This window comes from Balearica regulorum, chromosome 22, assembly GCF_011004875.1.
Source record: "Balearica regulorum gibbericeps isolate bBalReg1 chromosome 22, bBalReg1.pri, whole genome shotgun sequence".
Classification (NCBI taxonomy): domain Eukaryota; kingdom Metazoa; phylum Chordata; class Aves; order Gruiformes; family Gruidae; genus Balearica; species Balearica regulorum.
Genome location: NC_046205.1, coordinates 4332591 through 4345628, shown reverse-complemented (window position 1 = coordinate 4345628; position 13038 = coordinate 4332591). Strand labels below are relative to the sequence as shown.

Genomic DNA, 13038 nt, shown 5'->3' with positions numbered 1-13038 from the left:
TTCTTTTGGCTGGGAAGGGTCTCCAGAGATGGTTTTGTGGCTGGAGACCTCGAACCAGCTGGTTGGGGCCCCAGGGAAATGGAGCAAAGGCTGCTGGCAGCAGCTTGCTGGTCAGCCTCCGGCACCCTGTGCTGCGATGTGGCTGTGTCGCTTGTCTCTGCTGTCCCTGCCTGCTCCTAAGCTGCCCTGCTAGTTCCTCCTGCAAGCCTGGGCCACGTTTTTGTGCCCTCTGCCTACCCTTCCTCGCTATGTTTCTTGTCCTGGAAGAGGTTGGTCTTCCCGCAGCGCTCATTCAAGCAGCTGGAGTGACCGAGTTGCTGTAACACGCAGAATCGCTTCTTGCTTCTCTTGGGCATGTTGAATCTCTGGGGAAAAGACTGTTCCTGGTCTGATCTCTGCTTCCCAACTAGCTGGCTGCTTCAAAACTGCTGCTGCAAGATCACTGCCATTTCTGGAAAGATTTGAAAACTTTGCATTTAAAATTATGATGCCGTAGTTGATCTGTCTCTGCTGTCAGTCCTGTGTTCAGCATCTCAGCTTTTGCCGCATGGATCATGGGTTTCCTTGCTCACAGCTGCATGTGGAATGAATCCACAGGTGTATGGGTGGTTGGTTTTGGTTTTTTTGTCCACTGAAGGTCGTGTTTGCTGTTGATGAAGCTGTCTTGGCTGCTGCTGCAGTGGTTTTTTGCTCTGAGCTTTAGCACTGAGTGTTCTGATGAGTGATCTGGCAGAAAAACTTGGTTGCCCAAGTGGAGAGGTTACAAACACAAGAGTCCTTTACCTGGCCATGTGCATGTAAACATGCTCTTTTCACGCAGGTGCTTCCTTTTGGGAGCCTGACTCAGCACTTTTCCTGAAGACATTGTTTGATTTTTATTTTTTTTTTATTAGGCTTGGGTTTTGCCAGGAGACTCCTGAGAGCCTCACGCTGTGCGTGGCTCCTCACCGCGCTGCAGAAGTGCTGCTCTTTAGTACAGTGACGTTGGTAGGATCCGCTGTACGGCGCAGCCCATGCCACCCCGCTGCCGGTGGTTCCTTGGGAAGCTCAGTGACTCTGCTGGGAACGGATGCGTGAGGCTTTGAGTGTTAAAAGAAATTCATCTTTCCCATCCGCACCCTGAACTACTGACTGATTTATATTTCAGCGTGGCTTAGAAGTTAGAAAGCGGATGGATTAACCTTAATTCTTTGACAGCCTGGTCCTTAGCAGTAACAGAGGAGCTGTGGCTTCTCCTCAAAGCATGCAGTAATGTTAAATACGTAGCGCCTCAGTTTCCCTCTTTGGGGTTTTGCCGTTTCGTTGCTCTTTCCAAAGCAGCCCGGGCCATTTCCCAAACGGTCTGAGCTGCACTATTCATTAATAAAAGCTAAGCCAAGAGCTGCTGTTAGAGGAAAAAAAGACGGGGAAACTTTTCCCATATGGAAAGCCCTCTGCGGAGCCTGTATATCCTCAAGGTTTTGCTTTTAAAGGCCGTGAGAAGGGGCCCAGCAGCGAGGGAGCTGCAGCCAGGCGGGTGGAGGAGCTCTGGGCTGTGCTGGCGGCCGTGGCTCCGGCGGGTGGCAGCACCGAAACGGCTTCTCCGGGTGACTCGACACAGGCGTGGAAAGGCAAAGGGCCCTTCATGGCCTGCCACCCTCCAGCACGGGCCTCCCTGTCTGCTGGGCGTCGAGATGTGAGTGTATTTGTGGGGTTGGGTTCCCTACGTCCCTCGGGGTGCTCAGCGGTTCCCTGCCGTGGTCACAAGGATGAGGCCACGGGCCGTGGTCTCTGGTAACTCAGACTGAGGGGGGGCTTTGCATTCTTTGAGTCACTCCTCCAGCTGGTCGCACCAGAGCCGTCCTGCCCCTCAGACATGCTTTATTCCCGGGGGTGGGGGGAGCTGCCTTTCGGAAGCAAAAGGGTGCTTTGGATTCTCCTTGGCCCGGGGAAAGTCAGTGGCAGCTGGGTGTTTGCAGAGGACAAGGCCATCAGGAGAAACACCTTCTGTTCCGCTGGCCGGAAGGGTTGAAGTCCAGGGGTAGCGCTGGGATCAACCGCGGTTCACAAACACAGCCCCGGGCATTCACCCGCCGCAGGGTTCAGAGCTGCAGTTACAGTCCCATTCTCCCAGGACCGTCTACCTTTTCCCTTCACCTGCCTGAAAGGCAAAATGACACTCCTTTACCCCAAAAAAATTCTCCCCCAGCTTCCTCTGGCATGTCTGCCACTGCCTTTTCTGTCTTCCCTCAGCTGCTACCCAACCTGCCCCAAGCTCAGCACCAGGCTCAGCTGGAAAACTCAGGAGTTTCACAGTTGTGACTCTGGCTCACACAAGCCACAACCCTGCAGGGGCTGAGGCCAGGAACAGCCCCGAGATTTCAGTTTTGGTAGCACTGAGGGGGCTCTGCACTGAAAACAGGCACCGCAATGCCAAGTGACCCACTGATCCCACAGCTGCCAGATCCAGGCAGCTGCCAGCGATCGGATCAGGTCAAACTCGGGGTTTCTGGTGTCGGTTACAGAGCTGAGGGGGTAACAGAGAAATAATGAAGCTACAGGTTGGGCTTGGAGTGGTACCGTGAACCACGCACAGTCTCGTTTGCTGCCCCGGTGCCCTCTTGCGCTTGCTCCTTAGGAGGGGCTGATGGCCGACTGCGGATCCCACTGTAGGTGCAGAGCCCGGCTGTCTCCCCCGATATTCAGCAACTCCAAGGAGCAGCAGCAGTAGCGCTGACCCACAGCTGAGAACTGGGAGAAACTTGTCACACACACCCCGCCAACAGCAGCTCAGCCCTCCTAGCTCACTTGCCCCATGGTTGAGCTGGCAGGTATGCTCGCTCCAGGGCTAAGCACCTTCAAATCCGGCACAGTCTGGTTCCTACAGCAACGGGAGACCCCACTGTTTTATCAGGGCCAAAGCACAGACAGGGAAACTGTAAGATAAATGGGAGCAGGATCCAGCAGTGCAGAGGCAGCTCCCCCAACCTGGGTCCTTGCTCACCCACAAGGTCACTTCTGAACTGAGTGGGTGCTGGTTTTTGACCCCAAGAGCCTATAAATCTGGGAAACTAAACGCAAACAATGTCCTACTATTAAAAAAAAGAAAAAATAAAACCAAACAGGCCAGGTGCAGTGCCAGGCCGGACTTTGCCCAAGCAGGTTTTTCAGCCGTTTGTGCCCACTCCCTCTGGTAGGAGGTGGAAATGTTTCAGGGAGACAGAGGCAAGAACGGCAGGAGCAGGGATCTGGGGGAGCCAGCAAAGGACTGACAGGAGCCCGGGCTTTCATGACACTTTCCTCCTTAGCTCATCATAAAGCCAACCCGGGGCAAGGGTGGCTTCCTGAGTGCAGTCACGCGCTGCTACGTGGAGAGCAGAGCCTGGAGCAATTGAGCTTTGGTCATCCCCGAGTGTTTAAGCTGGGCACAGAGTTTGTCAGCACTCCTGAGCGAGGCACGCAGCTCCAACTGCTTCTTCTTGGCCGGGGAGCCAACCTCAGAGCGCCAGAGGTATTCACAGGGGCTGCAGAGAGCACGACCCCCCCAGCACCCTCATTCAGAGGCGCTGCCCCCTCCCAGCTCACATCCCAGCCTGCACAGGCAGCTTGGATCCCTTCTGCAGGAGAAATCACACGCTCTACCTGGAGATAAGCCACTTTTTTTTTTTTTATGTTGCACTGCAGTTTTAACAAAGATACAAACATGCAGAGTAACGCCACTTGTCAGCGGGAGCTCAGAAGAGAACGCAGCGATGCCTGTCAGCAGGGAGAGAGGCTCTTGGAAAAGAGGCAGGAGACATGCTCCCAGCAAGAACAGCACCCCCAAAGACCCCCCCACATCCTCTCCCTTGCCCACAACCAGACTCTCCAGCCTTCCCTTGCCATAGGAGAGCAGGACAACCTCTCCAGCCATGGTGGCAGCCTCCGTCAAACTCTGCGGGGCTCAGGCTGTTCCGCTTCTGGCAAGAACAGAAGCAGCGGCAAGGAGGAGCAGAGTCTGTCTCTACTGTAATAGCTGGTTTTTTTTAGACTGGTGTTTTCCCTTCCCAAAGAGGCAGAAGGAGAGTTATTTTACAAAATAAACTGGCCCTTGTTTTCACTGGAGAGCAGGAAAGCTGAGGGGGAGGGAGTAAAACTCAGGAGTACCTGCTGCCAAACCGAAATGGCAAAGAGTGGATTAGTGGCTCTGAAGAGCCAGGAGATGAAGCTAAGCGATACAATAAGGATATATCCCAAAACCTCTCAAGCCTGGCTCCTGTAGCCCTAACACCCTTTCTGCTCTCACCCTCCTAATTGCCATTTGGAAAGCGTCGCAGATGGCTCCGACTGGAGCTGCTGCAGGTCGCTGCTGTGGCCTTGCCATCTGCTCAACACAGGACAACTGAGGACGACTTCATGGAGCTGCCTCCACAGCAAGCTCGGGTGGGGATGCTGGAGGTGTGTACTTGCCCAAGGCAGGGGATATCCGGCAACACGTATCCTGCCCCGTTCGACGGGCTGACTGAAAGAGGCGGGGGGAGAAAGGGAGGGCTCAGTTGAATTTAGCCTTTGAAAAGTCCATTTCTGGATGCTGTTCCATGAACCTGCAAGGAAAATGAAGACAAGAGCCGAGTATGAGTCAGCAGGAGCCGCAGAACAGCTCTGTTTGGGGGGTAAGGCATCCCTACTTCCTGCACTACCAGATTTGCTTCCTCCCCACGCCCTCCACAGCAGGGACTGTTTTGCTGAGCTCCTTGGGACACACTCCCCACACTACAAACACTTTTTCCTCGGGTCAGTGGTATCAGCGATCCTACCGGCCACCAGGGTCAGCAAGTCCAGACACATGGGAGTTATTAATTATCAGACACACACCCTTTAACTGTTACCTCTCGGACAGACACGTAGCAGCTATGACACTGATTGTGGGGCAGAGGGGAGATTGTGAGGGTAGATTAAGATTTAAGCTCAAACTTGTTAGCTTAAGCATTACTGGGGTCACGAGGAATATCTCCAGTGCTGCGACAGTGAAAACTCATAAAGGACACGACCAGAGAAATCTGGTTTCAGACTAGGTGGAACGCAATTTCAAATGTACTGCAATCCCAGCAGATAGGGCTATTTGGACTCAGGTTGCCACATCAGAAAAGTTCTGAGAACAATACGCTGTGCCTATGAGTGATCAGCAGTGATTAGTGTACACAGAAGCTCCTGGGCTTCCTCCTTTGCCCTGCAGTTCATCAAGGGAGACAACACATAACCACGGGGAGGATTCACACACAAAGCACAAGCAAGGGCAGGCCTGTCCTCCTCCGTGCTCTCATCTCCCCGTTTCCCCTGAACCGCCACCACAGTGCTTCCACTTTCCATTTCCATGGAAACAGGGTGCTGCGAGGAGTGTCCTTGTCTAGCAGCCAGGAGGGCTTCACTGGCAGAGATTAGGACCCACCTGGGTGTCACCACATCTACTTTAGCCTGAACAAAGTCTAAACTTCCTATCCATTCTTTACCAGCCAATCTGCACACAAGCCAAACTTCCAGAGCACTGAACGAGTGACCTTGCCAGCAAGATACCCTGTATGTGGACTTCCCAGGAGGAGAGGGCTAACTTCCCCTCTACTAACTCAACACAGGCACTAAAGAAGTCTGATCTCTGCTCTAAAAGTTCCACCCTACACCGTACTTGGCACGCTGATCACAGTGAAGCCTCTGCCGCTGCAGATAAGCCAAGGAAGAAAAGGAGTCAGGCCTGCTACACTAATCCTCTTTCCAATCCCGAAATAAGATGTGGGTTTGCATTTGCTGAAGAAGCTGCATGACCCAGAATTGCCTCCACACCTTCCCAAATGGCCTTGGGAGCTCCCTGAGTAACTTCCCTGCCAAGGTGTGTTTATGCCAAACAGGGCAATAAAGACATAAAAGTGCTATTGGCCTGGAGACAGCTGTCTGGTGGCAGGTGTGTAGGGAGGGGCCATTATCTGGGCTACTGAGCAGAGGGAGATTAGAAAACAATCAAGACCATGTTAAAGTTCAGCAGAGATGGCACCTCCAGTCCCAAACATGCTTTCTGGACTTGAAATCAGCAGATTAAGACAATTCCAGAGCTAGGCTATTCCAGGAATTTCCCGTTATGCTTTCTACCCCCACAGGCTTTTATAGGCACTAGTGGTTGGCCAACAATTCAATGACCATGTAACTGCAGATGCGAACACAGGTAGGATTGAAGGCTGACCTGTTTTCTGCTCACATATTTGTGTCAAAGAGGAGAGGGGTTTGGGAAAGCAAATACCCACAAATTAACGAGGTCTACGCACTTTTTCAAAATGTCTTGCTTCTTCTGTTCATCAGATGTGGGGAGGCCCATGGATTTCTGTCGTTGATCGTACATCATTTTCTCCACCATACTGCGAGTTTCGCTGTCCAGATCTGACAACTAAAAGCAAGGACTTCCATCAAAATTGGAATAACTCAACTCAACCCACACGTACACCCTGCTTGCAGAGAGCACGAATACGTCGAGGTTATGCTGTGCTGTGCGCGGGGGCTGCAGAAATTCTTATACAGACACTAATCTGTAGAATCGACTTCATGCATTTGAAGTTTTGGGGGTGCTTATGTTCTACCATAGCATCATACACAGCAGTACTCCCAGTATTGGTTTTACACTGGTAAAAAACAGATGTAGAAGTTGAACGTGAGCAGAGCGTGAGCACATTTACAAGAAGGCTCCACTCCATAAAATGGAGGGGGTTCATACCTTTGAGTTCTCTGGATTAATCTTCTTGGTGTTGATTTCCGGGTCTGTGGAGACTAGTTTGTTCCACCATTCCATCTTGTTGATCTGAAGGATGAAGCAGCAAAAATATTTTATTTTTCCTGGACTTACTCTAGGAATTTTAAGTCTCAGTCACAAGAAAAAGCTGCTGGAATCAAACTTTGACAGTTTTCTACATGTCAGTAAAATCTGAACATGCATAAAGGGTATAACTTTCATTCCTAAACATTTAGGTAGCCTCAATTTCCACAACCGGGAAATCTGAAAGCGTGTTAGATGTCACGTTTGGCGTGACATAACCAGGATTACAAACAAATCCCTTGGAGAGGCCCAGTAGGGACACTACCAGCAGTAAGGTCTGTTCCTGGATTTTCATGTCACTAACAGATGTCAAACCATGTTCCAATAAGGAACAACTTTAAAATGACTGATTTCCTTCCAGTTTTTCCTGAACTGCTGAGCAATTGACTGGATATCCTGGATTAGCATGAAGTTGGGCTGAAAACAGGGGCAAATTGCAATACTCTGTTTCCAATAGCATCACTGACACGGTACCAAGGATAAGCATGGCTCTTATGCTTCAGCTGACAAAGCCCAGGGCCGTCAAAGGTTTTGTCAGACCCTTATTTCACCAGGGAAGAGGCAGACAAGCCTGAATCTTCCCTGATTCATTCTGCTTTACCTTCTCCAGGTGCACAGTGACTGTTTTACCATCTTCAATCAGCCAGGAGCTCTCCTCCACCTTCACTTCATTGAAAAGCTCTCCATCAATGATGGGTGAATGGCCCTTCAGGCCAATTTTGAGGCGTCGTCTCTGGATATCTACCACCACATCCTTCCCCTTCAACCTGAAGTTCACCTTGAAAGGGATGGCCAGCTGGACCAGACAAAGATCAGATTTGAGGAGCTGAGCAGTGAAATCTCTCCTTACCCTCTTGTGCTGCTGTTCTAAGACTTTCTGCCTTGGTTTCAAGGGAGTAAGACAGAGCACGCAATATTTTCCTTGGGGTACTGAGTGAGCAGGAGGTGAAAGGATACAAGAGTAAATTTGGCAACAGGGACCATAAAAAGGGAATCAGATTTTAATGTCTTGTTAAAACAAGACCAAGGTTTGGCAAAGTTAACTACAGCTTCTGGGAATTGTATTTAGTTACCAAGCTCTCTCCCAGCTATTGAAATGCCGCCACTCAGTACAACTAACAACCTTCCACAGGCCACCGAGGTACAGGGCATCGGCTCCACCATTCCTACCAGCACTCGCTCTTACTCCCCATCTCAGATTCCTCGGATCCTGCTACTAAGGCAATACTTACATCCAGTTCTGAAAGAGTCTGTGTCCATCTATAATTTGGAAGGTCGGCTCCATTGCCAGAGTTGGGTTTAAGTTTTCCTTTATCCTTCTCATCTTCCTCTTCGTCATCTGTTTCCTAAGCAACCAATTTAAAGTGTAAAGAAGCTTTTCAAGTTTTCAGATATCACTTGTAACAACAGTTCTAGTTTTTGTAAGAATTTCAGGTCAGCTACACATATTTGATATTCACATAAATTTAGCCCAAAACAAACACGTGTTTCTGTTAAAACACAATTACAAAAAAAAGGAAAACAAAACACACAAAAAAAATCCCATTGAAATCTTTGCGAATTAAGTGTGTATTCTCAACGTATTCCCTCACATTCACAGCAGTTCTCATGGTTGCCCAGAAACCCATTTCTCTCAGACTAAAATAAAGTGCCTAGAGGAGCTTTACCTGTTTGTTAGAATCCGAAGATTCACCTTCATCCTCCGAGGGTTTCACTGGGACATTGTTACCCTGTCCTTGCACCTCTTTTTTCTGTTTACAGAGAAAACAAACACACTCAGACAGCGCTGGCACTTTGTGTAACTTGCTCATCTGACACTAGGTGGCCTCAGCCTCTTCAGCTGAGGCTAAAGAGCAGGACTCAGAACTGCACCCAAGACTGACGGGGAATTTTCAGCCTTTGGAACAGCATTAGAGGAAAGCGGTACTGCCAAGGGAAGAACCCCTTGGTCCTCACACCTTGGGGACTGTAGCAGAGGGTGTTGCTACCATCAGAGAGCTTGTTGAAGGCAGGAAAGCCGAGTTATGGGAGAATCCACATGAAAATGCAATAGTTTGGCCTAGGCTCATTTTAATTACGAAGCACAGCGGTCTGGCGGTCCAGCCACTGCAAAGGAACAAGCCTTGAGCCATTTTACCCACTCCCTGCTACCCGAGCTACGTGCAGGCCAGCAGAGGAGATGACCTAGGTGGTACCTGCGGGCACCAGCCAGCCCTCTCACCTGGTCAATCTCCAGCTGCAGCCTTTCCGCTTCCTCATCCGTAAGTTCCTTAATCCTCGGCTCGTTTGCTTCTTGCTTTTCTTTAGCAAGTTTGGCAGCTCTCTCTGCCTTTTCACGCCGCTCTGCCTCTTGACGAGCCTTTTTCTCTTTCCGTTCCTTCTGAGCTAGTTTGTTGTGATGGTTGAAGGTATCTGTGATCAGCTGAAAGAGAAGAACACATATCAAAGGGTTTAAAAAAAAAAATAATCACTTTTTCAAACCCAAATGAAGCCAACTCACTGTCTACTGAGAAGCACGAGAACATTTGTTAGTCAGATGTTATGACTTTTTATTTTCACTCTAATCTGTTGACTGAAAATCTAGATTAGGAGAAAACTCAAAATATTTAAATGTAGCCCTTCCTACTTCTTCCTTACACAGGGAGTGTATTTCCACGGAGATGACAGAAAAATAAAGATTCTCCAGTTACTTTGGCCTTTGTGCAGCAGGACAAAGGACGAGCAGATGCCTAACCCCCAGCCATTTGACAGCTACTCAGTACCTCTAGGACAGCAGGAAGAACAGAGACCCTGGACCCAAGTTTTTGTACCTTTCCCACAACTGGGCTTTTCCCTGGGCACTAGACAGAGATTCAGCATCACGATTTAGAGGAGAAACAATTTAAAATCTTGGTGTTTTCCACTTAGGGGCAAGTTCCTACATAAATCTTTGCTTCACACCTCACTCCAAATTCTCATGTTGTTGTGACTACAAAAAGCAAAATCTCAAGGCCTCTGATGCAAACAGCCACAGTGCTCACAGGGAAAGATGAGTACACAGGCAGAAAGCCAGAGCAATTGTGCCGCGGTCGATAACGCCAGCAGCGCTGTGCAAAGCAGCACGTATGAGAAGTGAAGTCTGCTCCAGAAAACAATATAGTCAGAACCTGTGAAAAGGAATTGGAGTGGAGAAGTTTCTACTGGTTTATATATATTCCAGAAACTTCTGGGGGATTCAGCACCTTTCCAGAGTGACTCAAAGCATCCATGCCTTGTAGTTTTGTAACCAAGTATTTCTGCTTTGTTTTAAAGGGGAAAGCAAATTTATTTACACAATGCGAGTGCAGCGTCTCCTAGGATACAGAATTCAAGGCATGCATCTCCCAGCCTCTGTTCCTAACCACACGATGACCCACCACGAGCCAACTATTTACAGTGCCCGAGCTTGTGAGCGCGCACACACCGCACTTCTCTCCGCGTACCACCACACCCCCCTCACTCTGCACCACCAGGGCTTCTGATATGCCACCCCATAAAAGATGACTACTTTTCCACAGGCTGCAGGACTGTGGAAGAGGCTGCTTCTTTTTTTTTTGTGGTTACTGTGGTGTCAGGGGCTGTATCGAGCACCTTTTCAGAAGACCATAAAGCATTTTAACAGATACCGCCCAAGGACACAAACACTTTTCCTTTACAGACACGGATTTGCGATGAAATCGCCACCAACAGTAGCCAGGACCTCCAAAAGCACCAGGCAGAGCTCATCTCTGAAATGCTACTTGGGGTTTCACTCCCTGGGAGCACACAGTCCCCAGAAATTTGGGGAGATTGGCCCTCTGGTCTAAGCAAAACAGCAGTAGGCTTCATCTTTCTCACTTTGAAACCATCCTCTTTCCCATCCCTTACTATCTGCCTTAGCTTTGCCACTTTAGAGACTACACAGTGTACGTTACACACTGTGTTAGCAATTTAACATCTTCCCTAACACAATGGACACGCAGCAACGCCTGCTTTGCTGGTGGGATTCCAGTAGCCCAGGAAGGGGAAGAGCAGCTATACTGGTAAGTACGAACAAGAAACCTTCAGTTCATGTTTGAACGCTCTGGCTCTTACTTCCCTACAGTGAAACAACATAGTTTTTCAGCTCTCGAGCTGGGTGAGGAATACCTGCTGGATGAGATGCTCAGGTTGCCAATGAGGCCACCCGGACCCCCAAATTTGCTCCCCACACTCGCTCCACGCAGGCACCGCAGCCCCAAGACAAAGGTGCAGCCGCATGTGCCCAAGATTTGGACTTTGTGCTTTTTCTGAGATGAACAAACAAGGTAACCTGGGGTTATCAACACCGCGGTGTCTGTCACTGTTAAGTCAGTGCGTCTGCCAGATTTGCTTTCCAAACAAGCCTTTGGCCAGAGCGTGGAAAAAAAAACCCAAAAACGCACCGTCGGTACCGTTCGAACAAGCAATCGTGCGTGCCTCACACATGATGGGGGCAGCGCGTTATTACTTCATTTCAGTGACATATTTCATCCCCAAGCGCACCATAACGCTTTGAGTTGTTTGGGCAGGGAAGTCTTAGCATGGCACAGACACAGGTAAGTTAGAAGACGTGAAAGCTTGAGGATTTGGGGTTTTACCTTCTCTGCTACTCCGTCTTCTCCACCGGTGAAGAAATCTGTTTTACGCCTCAGGAAACTAAAGAATGTGTTCACGAGCTGACAGAGGAAAGAGGGAGGGTGGGTGGGAGAAAGGGAAGAGGGAAAAAAGAGCAATTAGACCATATGACTCCAAACCACCTCGCATCTCTTGAGCGGCCTTTATTCTTTGTACTCCCCATCCGTGTCCATGCCGGGACCATACTGAAATCAGTCCTGCAACTGTTTCCCGAGGAAATACCCAGTGGGGTTTGTGGAGATCCAGCTCCTGGCATCCCAGTTTTCAGAAGAGGCATTTGCGTGGTTTACACGAAGAAATGGCAGTTTACCCTCGGGTCCCCTTGGAGGTACCTAGCCGATAACTCACAATGCTCTTTAGATCCATCTGAGGCAGGAATCTGGGTATGTATGTATACACACAGATACACACGTATGTATACAGGTATACACCTATACCACATTTTGCTTCTTGGCCCACCTAAACCTTCACACTGTGCAAACTCACCCTCCCCTCCGAATTAGCAGTTATGAACTGGCACCCCCAAACATCCCTGGGGAAATCCATACTCAGTGGACTTCGCTTATCGTTATTTCCCAATAATTGCACTGTCAGTATTTCAGCCAGAGGATTCACTACAGCACGAGAAGCACTTATTAGCACTGCTTCCCCAAACTATTCCTGTGGGGGATGTTTCCACACCCTCCAGCCCTCCCTCAGGTCCCACCCAACCCCTCTGAGCCCCCAAAAAGTCAGCAGAGCCCCGGCCACGAGCAGGGGACCCACGTCCACGGTCAAACACACTTCGTGGTCGAACCTAACCGCACCAAGGTCTCAGGGGGCCGCTACCAGTTGGTTGTGGTGGGGAAGCGGGCAGAGGGACTCGATCCTCCCCTGCCCTGCGGTGTTTTGCTTTGCCCTGACCGGGCACGGGCGCTGCCTGCGCACACCGAAACCCCCGGCGGGGCGGCGGCGGCGTCGGGCTGACCGAGCGCAGGGAGCCCGCACGTGGGAAGCCCGGAGGCGGCAGGAGCCCAGGGTTCAAGGCCGCGGTGAGAGCGCAGACCGGAGCTCCTCAGCCCCTCCTTAGCATCACATTAATTAATTAGCGCGTCCTCCGCGCTCCCCGGGGCCGGCGCAGGCCTAGGCCGTTATCGCCGCTCTCGGGAGGGGGGACGGACACGTGCCTCCTGGACCACACGTGTACCGCCCGGCGAGGGCCGGGACCCGAGCAGGCCGGGCCGCTCCCACCTCCGCTCGCTCCTCCCGGTCCCGCCTCCCCCTCCTCCCCCTCTCCCGCCGGGAATACGGAAAAGCTTCCGCCGCCTCATCCCGCGCTCAGGCCCGGCGGCGCTACCTCGCGCACGCCGCCCTGGTGCTGCTGGGCCATAGCGAGGAGCATGCCGTCGAAGCGGTCCTCCTGCTCCGCCGCCTCCTCCGCGCTCAGCCCCATCCTGCCCGCCGCCACCGCACCGGCCGCCTCAGCCCCTCACGCCGGCGCCCGGAACCGGAAACAACGCGATCGGAAACGCGTTCTCCCCTCCCCACCAATCCCAGCGCCCGTCCGCGCCGCTCTCTTTGCGGATTGGCCG

General features: G+C 51.0%; 1 protein-coding gene across 1 annotated transcript; it reads right to left on the bottom strand.

The window, feature by feature from the left end:
- Positions 1 to 3623: 3623 nt before the first annotated feature.
- Positions 3624 to 12966, bottom strand: NUDC (nuclear distribution C, dynein complex regulator). Its single transcript, XM_075773821.1, has 9 exons — positions 12804 to 12966; positions 11431 to 11508; positions 9036 to 9236; positions 8482 to 8565; positions 8047 to 8160; positions 7416 to 7610; positions 6716 to 6799; positions 6273 to 6391; positions 3624 to 4562 (listed from the first exon to the last, which is right to left on the bottom strand). Exons 1-9 carry the CDS (start codon positions 12897 to 12899, stop codon positions 4511 to 4513), a joined length of 1023 nt encoding a protein of 340 aa, XP_075629936.1. The 5' UTR covers positions 12900 to 12966; the 3' UTR covers positions 3624 to 4510.
- Between the last annotated feature and the right edge of the window lie 72 nt (positions 12967 to 13038).